The sequence below is a fragment of the Hemitrygon akajei genome, chromosome 4 (genome assembly GCF_048418815.1).
Source record: "Hemitrygon akajei chromosome 4, sHemAka1.3, whole genome shotgun sequence".
In the NCBI taxonomy this organism is placed as follows: Eukaryota; Metazoa; Chordata; class Chondrichthyes; order Myliobatiformes; family Dasyatidae; genus Hemitrygon; species Hemitrygon akajei.
Window position 1 is genome coordinate 74,029,426 of NC_133127.1, and position 12,372 is coordinate 74,041,797.

The window sequence follows — 12,372 nt, forward strand, 5'->3', positions numbered from 1 at the left end:
ATACACAAATTGATAAATACCCGATGTTAATTGAAAAGTTAATTTACAGACATAAATTACTCATTGATAGAAATAACAAGCAGGGCAACTTTTTATTGAATATAAATCATGTAAACAAAAAAGAACACAGAGGTGTAGATGAAGTATAAATACGTGGATCACAGCTTGTAACATAAAGAGCAGAGAGTGTGGTTGAGAGTAGCCTAGTCCCACTGGGTCAAAGAGAAATTAACTCAAATTAGTATATTCAGTAACACCTGTCATTCTTTTTCCTTAAAGAGTATGTCTTATGAATTATACAGCTTAACAAATTCAATGTATCAGTTTTTTCTTTCAACATTAAATCACATTTAATGCAATGCAAGTTGGAATATATGTAACACTGTGCAATTTACCACATTACAATTAGCTTTGAGAAAGCTAAATCATTAGTATTATTAATTTGAAAAATGTGTACCTGATGTTTAACAATTTGTCCTAGCGCCAGGTTTAGATCAACCTGACATTTGCCAAACAGTTTCAGATAACTGCTGTTATGGCCTGCACCAAGCTGTGCCTTCGCTTGGATACGATTTGAAAGTTCCAGTTCAATAAGTCCAGTCTCTAACCTTACAGCTCTCATGGAAGGAGTAGTTGCTGTAACCTGGATACCCTAGATACAAAATTAACAAAATATAAATACTGAAGCAAGTTTTTCTTTTTACCCCTAGTATTATGATACTAACTGGAAATGACCTGCTCAATTAAAAATAATTGTATCACGATGCTGTGCTACTTTTAATCAAATCCACTAGACAATAATTCTGTATAAAGCTGTAGGTACAAAAGACAGGTTTCCAGTGATGAATAATCAGGGTATTAGCTTTCTTTATTGCTGTACTAGTGAGAGGCAGAGAAATAAGATATCACTTGTTTCACACTAACACCTTTAGAAGCCAATTTACATCGGTAAATTATAAAGGACTGGAATTGATTTTCAGAAATTGGTGCTTCTAAAACAGATTTAAAAGTAAATTCAATTCAGAATTACTTGAATATCAATATTTTATATTAATTACCTTAAATTGTAGATTTAAAGAATATAGCAAAATTTTGGGCTTTTCTCCATCCATTAAAATATCATGTTCATTCCACAGTGGTATAGGTTGTTCCCCACCTGCAGATACAGTGTTCGTTACAAGGGAACATAGATTAAAGTAATTTTTACTTAAAATAGTATTTCACATTTTCTGTGGGATGTCAAATTACAATTCAAGATGCTTCTGAGGGTTAATCAGAAGAAATATGTTGATATTTCTTGTCAGATTAAAACACACAAATGTAATTTTTCTCCTGTTGCCTTATTAGTATTCTCACACCTGCTCTGCTGCCTTCTTACTGGCACTGCACGCTGGATATCTCTCACTGTGTCAATCACTGACTCTTGGATGATCCACTCATCACATTCTAGTAATCCTCATGACATTTCCAGACCTGTACCCACCAATAATGTACCTACTACCAGACACTGCTAAACCTAACCCAATCAAAAATGTACTGCACTATTACTCCTTGAAAGACCTGTACACACCAGTACCATGTAGATTTTGTATTGACAGCCCTGTTTAGATTTATTTTAAGATATAGTGTGGAACAGGCTCTTCCAGCCCTTAGAGCCACACCAGCCAGCAGCCCATTAACCCTAGCCTAATCAGGGGACAACGCACAATGACAAATTAGTCTACTAACTGGTACACCTTTGGACTGTGGGAGGAAATCAGAGCACCTGGACGATACCCCATGCATGTGGTAAGAAATGCACAAACTTCATCACAGAGGAAGCCACAATTGAACTCCCCACTCTGAGCTGTAAAGTGCTACACTAACTGCTACTGTGGTGCGCTAGCACTACATTTGTATATGGATGAAGATGTAGGGTCAGCTAAGAAAGTTGGAACTTATCTGATATGGTCCTCAGATCTCTTTTCCTGAAAATCTAAGTGATGTCTCTGACCTAGGGTGGGCTTCACCGTGAAGCGGGCTCTCAAGGACTATCACTGAAGAATGAGCTAGAAGAACGTATTCTGTGAGCTAGATGTTACACAACACAAAATGTCAATGCAGCAATTCAATTTGCTATTGCTGTGCAAAAACTGAGCACTGAAACAGAATCCCTGGTAATCCATTTCCTCAGTAATCTCAACCTGCCTGTATCTTCTAAAGTGGCTATATCCACTATCTTTCTCAACATCTCTCCAAAATCATTTGGTTCATCAAGATCGGAATTATTTCACGTCTTTCCTCATTACCCAGTCAAAACCAAAGATTTTCCAGTAACAGCTGCTCTGCCTGTATTCACGTATCACCAATCTTGCCCCTTTTAATTTCCTTGTGTGTTCTCTATATGTTCCTTTCCAGCAAAAATGCTCCTAAAATATATCGTCATCTTCCAAAATTGCTCTATGACACCCAACTTTAACTCACCATCACTTCTCTTGAAACATCTGCTTTCTCCAAACTGCATGCTTCACATCCATCACTAGATATGAATAAATTTTGTCCAACCAAACATTGGCAAACCAAACTCATCATGTTTCATTCCTCTCTAACTTATAATCTACACATCAATTCCATTTCAACAGCTTGAAACTTAAAAATATTCATTAACACACTAGACCCAGAGTGCCACTTCCAAATATTTTCTTGTCCCTTTAGTGTTTTCACTACATAACAACTTCTAAGCCAATATTCTGAGTTTGTCAGTTCTGTATTTGCTGTTATTCATAGAATCAAAAAATGTTCATGCCACAGATGGAGGCCATTCATCCTACTGACTCCTCCATGATAGCTCTTTTTATAACCATCATGACAATCCAAGCACCCCCTCTCTTTCCCAACAATCTGCAATTAATTTCCCTCAACTACTAAGTCCTTTTTAAGATCTCTGATTGGCTGTTTTTATCACTTCTACAGGCAGTGGATGCCAGTATGTGTACAGAAAAATCTTTTCCTCAGATCCACTTCATAGAATTTTATTTGAAAGTTTAAATCTGTACTCTCATCTGAACAATGGGAATATTTTCCCTTTATTTAGCCTGTTTCAACCAGCTGTGAGCTTCTACATGTTTATTAAACCGCCTCTTGATCTTCTTTGTCAAGAGGAAAATATCATCTAATTATTGTAGCTGAAATCCCTTATTCCAGGAACACTTATGCCGCTTTTCATATCGTTCCTAAAGTGAGAAGACACACCTGACAAGGATATCCATTTTCTTTCTTTTTCCAATATTTTTATTAATATATACAAATACAGAATTCATAAGGATACTTACTGTAAATCAAAATAAGATAGCACAAAATGCACTGTATATAAATCACACTGATAAAATCACGGTATCCCATATTGATGATCAATCAAATAAACTGAATGATGAAATACAATAGTATGGTTTGTAGTGATGTACTACATACAGAGCTAGAGATGACACGCAGTCGGTAAGTTGTTTCGAGACTAGTTTATTCAAACTTCGTGGCGCTGGCATTTAATCCCTAGCGCCCGCCCTCTCTGGGCGGAAATAACATCAGAGGTGCATTACCAAAGTCTCTCCCTGCGCGCTGGCTATTTGTGAGCCGGTTCGTCTGCGCAGAAAGTGGGTCGCCACATAACCCCCCCCCCCCCCAATGTCCACAGTCTGGATCAACCTCTGTTTGGGAGGTCTGCCTCTGCGCCGCGGTGCCTGAACCTCGACCGGCTGCGCCAAGTCCACATGGGCTGGTTTGAGTCGGTCCACTGTGAAAACCTCCTTTTCGCCCCAATGTCCAGAACATACGTGGACCCGTTGTTGTTGATCACCTTGAACGGCCCCTCGTACGGCCGCTGTAGCGGTGCCCGGTGCCCGCCCCTTCGTACAAACACAAACTTACAGTTCTGCAGGTCTTTGGGTACATGGGTCGGGGTCCGTCCGTGCCGTGAAGTTGGTACGGGGGCCAGGTTGCCGAGCCTTTCGCGTAGTCTGTCCAGGACTGCTGCGGGTTCTTCCTCTTGCCCCCTTGGGGCTGGTATGAAGTCTCCTGGGACGGCCAGGGGTGCGCCGTACACCAACTCGGCTGACGAGGCGTGCAGATCCTCTTTGGGCGCTGTGCGAATTCCAAGCAGGACCCAGGGAAGCTCGTCCACCCAGTTAGGTCCTCTCAGGCGGGCCATGAGAGCCGACTTCAAGTGACGGTGGAAGCGTTCCACTAGTCCGTTCGACTGTGGGTGGTAGGCAGTAGTGTGGTGTAGCTGCGTTCCCAACAGGCTGGCCACAGCCGACCACAGGCTGGAGGTGAACTGGGTGCCTCTGTCGGAGGTAATGTGGGCCGGTACCCCAAAACGTGCTACCCAGGTTGCAATCAGTGCTCGGGTGCAGGAATCGGCAGATGTGTCGGTGAGCGGGACTGCCTCTGGCCACCTCATGAACTGGTCTACCATAGTTAGGAGGACTCCTCACTAACCGCGCTCCTCAGGACACTGGTAGGGGGCCCACGATATCCACATGAATGTAGTCGAACCTCCGGTGGGTGGGTTTGAACTGCTGCAGCGGGGCTACAGTGTGCCGCTGCACCTTGGCTGTTTGGCACTGCGCGCACATTCTGGCCCATTCACTGACCTGCTTGCGAAGTCCGTGCCACAGGAACTTGCTGGAAACCAGCCAGATGGTTGTCCTGATAGATGGGTGCGCCAAACTCTGTATGGAGTTAAAAACTCGCTGCCTCCAGGCTGACGGGACGATGGGGCGAGGTTGGCTGGTAGCCACGTCGCACAGGAGGGTCCTCTCACCTGGACCTACGAGAAAGTCCTGCAGCTGCAAACCCGAGACTGCGGTCCTGTAGCTGGGCATCTCGTCGTCTGCCTGCTATGCCTCTGCCAGTGCTCATAGTCCACCCCCAGGGACAGGACCTGGACAGCTGGTCTGGAGAGTGCGTCCGCCACGACGTCCTTCTCCGAGACATGCTGGATGTCCGTCGTGTACTCGGAGATGTAGGACAGATGTCGCTGCTGGCGAGCCGACCAGGGATCGGACACCTTCGTGAACGGCCTGGCTTCTAAGAAGTACCTGAAATGCCGGATTGCCAGATACAGTGCCAACAGCTCCCGGTCGAAAGCACTGTACTTGAGTTCGGGTGGTCGTAGGTGCTTGCTGAAGAATGCCAGGGGTTGTCAGTGCCCCTGGATGAGCTGCTCCAGCACCCCACCGACTGCTGTGTCGGATGCGCCCACCGTGAAGGTGGTCGGAACGTCCGTTCTGGGGTGCACCAGCATCGCGGCATTAGCCAAGGCTTCCTTGACTTTAACGAAAGCGGCCGCGGCCTCCTCGTTCCAAGTAATGTCCTTGCCTTTACCCGACATCAGGGTGTACAAAGGGCACATGATACGGGCTGCTGAGGGGAGGAAACGGTGGTAGAAGTTCACCATACCAACGAACTCCTGCAGGCCTTTGACCGTGTTGGGCCGTGCAAAGTGGTGGACCGTGTCTACCTTGGTGGGCAGAAGTGTTGCCCCGTCTTTGGTAATCCTGTGGCCCAGGAAGTCGATGGTATCGAGACCGAACTGGCATTTGGCCGGGTTGATCGTGAGGCCGAAATCACTCAGGCGGGAGTAGAGCTGGCGGAGGTGGGACAGATGCTCCTGGCGACTACTGCTGGCTATAAGGATGTCGTCCAAATAGATGAACGCAAAGTCCAGCTCGCGTCCCACCACATCCATTAGCCGCTAGAACGTCTGTGCAGCATTCTTCAGGCCGAACAGCATTCGGAGGAACTTGAACAGGCCGAACGGGGTGATGAGTGCCTTTTTGGGGATGTCTTCAGGGTGCACTGGGATTTGATGGTATCCCCGGACAAGGTCTACTTTAGAAAAGATTCTTGCCCCGTGCAGGTTTGCTGCAAAGTCCTGTATGTGCGGCACGGGGTAGCGGTCTGGAGTTGTAGCCTCGTTCAGTCTGCGGTAGTCGCCGCATGGTCTCCAACCCCCGGCTGCTTTAGGCACCACATGCAGGGGGGAGGCCCATGGGCTGTCGGACCTCCGTACGATCCCCAATTCCTCCATCCTCTTGAACTCATCCTTCGCCAGGCGGAGCTTTTCCGGGGGGAGCCTTCGTGCACGGGCGTGGAGGGGTGGTCCCTGGGTCGGGATGTGGCACTGTACCCCGTGTCTGGGCATGGCTGCCGTGAACTGTGGTGCCAGAATTGATGGAAAGCCCGCCAGGATTCTGGTGAACTCGTTGCCCAACAGCGTGATGGAGTCCAGGTGTGGGGCCGGCAACTTGGCTTCACCCAGGGAGAACGTCTGGAAAGTCTCGGCATGTACCAGTCTTTTCCCTTGCAAGTTGACTAGCAGGCTGTGAGCTCGCAAGGTCCGCCCCCAGGAGTGGTTGTCCCACGTGAACCGGCTGACGCCGAACTGCAGCTGCACTGTGCAGGTTCTGTAGGTCCATATCGTGCTGCCATTTGCGGCCCTCAGGCTGGGTCCTGGCTTACTGTTGCGGGTGTCGTACCCCGTCGGGGGCAAGACGCTGATTTCTGCTCCAAGAAGTGGCGTCCCGACTGTTTGTCCCAGACGTACAAGAGGCTGTCCTGGCGGCCAGCCGCCATAGTCATTAGCGGCAGCTGGCCCTGGGCCTCGCAGGGTGGGCGACAACGGTAGGCTTCTGTGACCCACCGCTGGTGGTAGAAACACCACTGTTCACTGTTCTCCTCACTCCTGCCTCTGTGTTGTGTGCGCCCCCCTGCCGGGCCTGGTCTGGTCTGCTGTTGGGCGCTTGGCCTGGTAATCTGACTGACGAATGCCACGCTCTCCCTCTTGGCTTTCCACAGCACGTCTGCCCGGGCCGCCACCTTCCGGGGGTCACTGAAATCTGCGTTGGCCAGCAGCAGAAGTATGTCCTCGGGCAGTTGCTCTAGGAACACTTGCTCGAACATGAGGCAGGGCTTGTGTCCGTCAGCCAAGGTCAGCATCTCGTTCATCAATGCTGACATCAGCCTGTCTCCCAAACCGTCCAGGTGAAGCAGGCGGGCACCCTGCTCACGCCGTGAGAGGCCAAAGGTCCCAATGAGCAGCGCTTTGAATGCTTCATATTTGCCTTCTTCCGGGGGCGACTGTATGAAATCCGCAACCTGGGCGGCCGTCTCCTGGTCAAGGACGCTCACCATGTGATAGTAACGCGTGGAATCAGAAGATATCTGCCGAATCTGGAACTGGGCTTCTGCTTGGCTAAACCACACAGCGTCCAGAAAGTCAGCAGTTTTAGCGAAACTGTGTGAACAGATGAAGAGTCGGTCATCTTTGGTCCAAATCCCATTTGGACCGTCGGGGTCACCAATGTAGCGATGTACTACATACAGAGCTAGAGACGACACTCAAGTCGGTAAGTCGTTTCGAGACTAGTTTATTCAAACTTCGTGGCGCTGGCATTTAATCCCTAGCGCCCGCCTCTCCGGGCAGAAATGATGTCGGAGGTGCATTACCAAAGTCTCTCCCTGCGCGCTGGCTATTTATGAGCCGGTTCGCCTGTGCAGAAAGTGGGTCGCCACAGGTTAATTATATTATTTAAAAAAAACAATCTGCACCCCCTACCAAGACAAAGCTGGTTGGTAAAAAAAAAAAGAGGAAAAAAAAGAGTACTATATAATGTTTTATAATAATAGCCCAGATCTATATTTTGATAAGAATTCAAAGATTTTTAAAATAGTTCAGAAAGGGTCCCCATAATGTTTGAAAATCTTGGTTAGAATCAGAAATCAAACAATGAATCTTCTCTAGATTTAAACATGACATAACATCACATAACCATTGAGCATGTGTGGGGGTGGGGGGGGGACCTCCTTCTATTTAAGCAAGATCGCCCTCCCAACCATAAGAGAAAAAAAAGCCAGTACCCACGAATGAGAAGGCTCCAAAATTATAATTTTTTCCTCAACAATACCAAATAAGGCAGTTAAAGGATTGGGCTTAAAACTAGCTTTAAAAAGTACAGAAAAAGTTTGGAATACATCTTTCCAATATTTTTCAAGGCTCGAACATGACCAAAACATATGAATTAATGAAGCCTCTCCATTAGGATATCCATTTTAAATATTTAAGAGAAGTTAACCTGCTCTCAGCTCCTCCCCAGATTGAACATCACACCTGTACAAACTTTAACCTTGCAACCCATGCTGCTATTTAATTTCATCATATCCTGTCCTTCCCACTATCACCTCCTGCAATATGGGAAACCCCAATTAGACTACCACCTACTTTCTTTTCCCACCAACTCAACACCCCTACGCCCTTCAAACAATGGTGCCACCATATTTTCATTAACATATTTATAAGCGTGCAAAGGAAAATAAGCAACAAAAAAAAATTGTGGTGGTTAACATAGCGGGTGTTACTGAGTCTTGCTTTCATGATAAAGTTGTTGGTCTGATCCACAAGTAATCTTCCAATTAATTTTAAGCCAAGATAAATTTATTGCTTACCTGATACTTTCTGAATTACTTCATTGACCTCTTTCATGAAAACTTTCTGTAAAAAGACTAGCTGATTCAAAAGATCCGTTGTCAAGTTGTGCTCAAAAGAACCAACCTGAAAGCATAATCAGCACAGATGAAGAATGTTTCTTACTTTTTAACATAATTTACTAGTTTACTATCAACAGAATTTGCTAATCAGACATACCTCAGCAACACATCGCAAATAGTTTCCCTGTAGGTAGTTGCCTTGTTTCAATGGGAATTCATCTGCATTCCAGGATTTATCTGGGTGACACTCATGCTCTTCCATGATATATTCTCCAGACATGGTAACTTGTGGTAGATTAAGGCTGGCTGATGGTGGCAATGCTGCCACGTCAACAGGAGTTACTTTGGACTGGAAGCGCAGCCTATGACTGGGCAGCTCAAATGTGAACCGTGTTTGGGCTCCTAATGATTAGAAGAGAATATGTAATAACAGAATATTTACATTGGAGCTATGTCAGTTTTAACTAACTGATGCTGGTTATTACTTAAGTCTATTGATAACAATAAGGTAAAACAGAATTTAACACTTTTTCCACTTGGACAAAGGAAAATGTATTGTGGGTGATTTTGCTACGACCATCCACAATACATACCTTAGTAACCACAGACCTTTCATGCATTTGCTTCTTGTTCTTCATTATATACAATTCCTAACTGAGATTCAAGCCTTGGCATAACAAAATCATCAGGGAAGCAATTTTATTCAAGCTTTAACAGCACATGGAAACAGTATTAATTCCATGTTTCTACAAATGTTACTAGACTAACTTACTTAGATGACACCAGTTCAAATAGCTTTAACCTATTCACAGCTTTCCTGTGCTTTCTTTCAATGGATTAGGACATGGAGCTGTACTAAATTCCAGCTGGATAGTTAGGCTGGTCAGGAATTGGAGCAAGTGGGTGAATACTGTCTGGAAATTCTAAGATGGGGATGTAGACACATAAATTTTGGCTCTTTTCCCAGTTATTCTCCAATCTACATTCTAAATTGAAAGATCTTATAATGGGAAATGGACAGAATGGAAAACAGTGGTACAGGTCTTTAAGGTTATCTTGTATGTGAATACTGTACTGCAAGCATAGTAATAGAGTAATGGTGGGATCAGGATCTGTGGGTCAATAAGCAGAGAATGATGAGTGAGCAGTTTGGGATAAGGGCAGCAGTATTTCAGAGGATGTCAAATTTTATAAAGGGGTAAATGAGAGGCCAGTGAAAAAACAGTTGAATGGTGCAATGTAAAGATACAAAAGTGTAGATTAGGGTAGCAACAGGTGAGTTTAAGACAATGGTATGGAAGCTAAAGAGACGTAGTAGCTTGGGAACCCAGTTTGTGACAGACCTTGTGATTGGTTTCCATCCTCAAGATTAATTGGAAAGTAACAGCTAGGCTTCTTCAAGAACTAGATGCCATACATGCAGTGAAGATGATTAAATATTTTAAAAGATACTTGCATCTGAAAATATTTGTATGAAATGAAACAACTAAAACATGCATAAATAGATTTTGATATCTACAAGACCAGATTGTTGACTACACAACCATGGCAATGTTCACTAAAAAAAAACACATCAAAACCTCATGGAAATAAGATCAGTGTACTTTAACAACAAAGCTGGAAGTTATATCAGTAAAACTGGTTTTACTAAATTACAGGGTGCAATATTACTTGCTTTTAACAGGAAATAATAATAGCTTTACCATCATTACAATCACAAAATGGTAGTTTTTATGAATTAGATTTTAAAACAGGCCACATATAGGATGAAACTCTACATACTGTGCATTCAGCTCAATGGGTTGTACCTAAATCTGAACTCTATCTGGTGTAGCGTGGACGTAACCTAAGTTAACTTGTGCATTGAATATGCATGAAGCCTGTCAACCTTTTGGAATTGTAATTATCAATGAAACCTACCAATTATAATTCCAACTGGATGACAGGCCTCATAATTTTTTTTTAGAACTATCAATCCTACAATTACTGATTCCACTCAAATAAGCTGACACATTATTTATAAGTTTAATTATAGCAAACAAATGTCCTTGGTATAGGTAGCCTGTTATTTCACTCATTGACTGAAATAAATTAAGTTTTCTAAATTTTTAAGATTCCAATCATGAACATAACCACTCATCTTGTCATGATTAAATAAATTTGCTGCCATTGAAAACTTTTTGAAGACATTGACACACCAGTACCTGTCATTCCATGACTTTTCATTCTGCCCATTTTGTATTCCGCTTTAAGAGATGGTAGTAATGCAGCACCAATGGTGATGCCATCCAACAAGGCACTAAATTTAAGCACAATTGGCTTCTTCTCCAAACCCTCCGGCAACTGGGGAAATTCATTTGTTTCAACAGGAGTTTGATTGACACTTGACGGTGGCTTCTCAGAGGGTTGCGGAGTAGATACATCCTCCTTTGGCACTGGTACGCTATACACAACAAATAAAAGAACATCTAAGTCTTGACTGAGTGATCATAGTAATATTTTATAACTTTGATTTTGGACAGAATTTAGTGCAAAGGTATATTTAATAGATTTTTAATGGCTTTGGAGAATCTAAAAACACTTTTTACTGCAAAAGTTGATTATTTCCTCTTAACATTAAATAATCAAATTATCATTTCTGCAAGACTGATTTAGTTTAGAAACATAGAAAATAGGTGCAGGAGTAGGCCATTTGGCCCTTTGAGCCTGCACCGCCATTCAGTATGATCATGGCTGATCATCTAACCCAGAACCCTGAACCTGCTTTCTCTCCATAACCCCCTGATCCCTTTAGCCACAAGGGCCATATCTAACTTCCTCTTAAATATAGCCAATAAGATATTTTAATATATAGAATGCCGGAACAGTTAACTGATGACAATACAATGGTTAATCACACTTCTTTCACAGTCACCTGCAAATACTCATTATGAAAAATATTATTGAGGTTATATTCTGTGATTATCTGTCTATATCCACTGGCCATTATTTTGATGTAACTTTTGATCAATAGTGTGGGTCACCTAACCACACAGCACATCGTAAGCTGCCCAGTTAATCAAACAAAAGTGACATTTTAAAGCTGTTTTAAAGCGCTATTTTTTGTTGACTTATTTGTGTTAATATTATTTAATTACTTAATATTACAATAAATTTGAAATTGAACTGCGGGCATTCCTGGTATTTTCCTTTAGTTCTCAGGTTCCACATGAGCTCTGATTACATTTCACATCGTTATTATATCCCTTGGTTTTGTTTCTGCTCCTTAAGTTCCCTCATTAATCAGGCAACTCTATAAACATTAGAACCATCAAAAACATTTTCTTTGGCTGATCATTCCCTCTTCCCCTTGCCCTCTAAAATTTAAAACTTCAACTTTGAACTTGAGCTTTGAGCCTCTTTCTACCGATGAGCCCATTTTGCTAGGTATTTCCAGCATCTTCTGCTTTTATTTCAGATTTCCAGCACCTGCAGCTTTTATTTGAGTTACAACCAGTATGAGTTAGAAGCTGTCGATGGCAAGGACATCGGGCAGAACACAGGCCTTAATGCGGCAAACCAGATTGATAAGGGGCTATAATAACAGTGTTTTAGACCCTTCAGGAAGAGCATCTAGTCAAGCCAAATTAAATAAACTTTAATCTGTACAGATCTCTACCTAAGAAAATCCCTGTTTTCCCACAAAAGGATAGTTCAGTTGAGGGGATGTGTCTAAATCATTGATCAATTTGAGGGGCTTCACTGCCCTTGAAATCCAACACAAAAGCAAAGAGGTAGCAGACAATTTGGAACCATGCTTACCTTTCCTTTATCATGAGCAAGTAGAGGACGACTATGAGTGTGAGATGT

The 12,372-nt window shown here is 43.5% G+C and overlaps 1 protein-coding gene across 6 annotated transcripts in view; it reads right to left on the reverse strand.

Annotated features, from left to right (window-relative positions):
• Positions 1-12,372, reverse strand: part of kiaa1109 (KIAA1109 ortholog) — a 447,188-nt gene that overhangs the window by 102,513 nt on the left and 332,303 nt on the right. For all 6 annotated transcript variants that reach the window (XM_073042844.1, XM_073042847.1, XM_073042845.1 and 3 more), the window contains 5 exons: positions 10,728-10,966; positions 8,681-8,925; positions 8,482-8,587; positions 1,059-1,156; positions 458-652 (listed from right to left, as the gene is read on the reverse strand). In XM_073042844.1, coding sequence (XP_072898945.1) covers positions 458-652; positions 1,059-1,156; positions 8,482-8,587; positions 8,681-8,925; positions 10,728-10,966 — 883 coding nt within the window. The remainder of the gene's footprint in view (positions 1-457; positions 653-1,058; positions 1,157-8,481; positions 8,588-8,680; positions 8,926-10,727; positions 10,967-12,372) is intronic.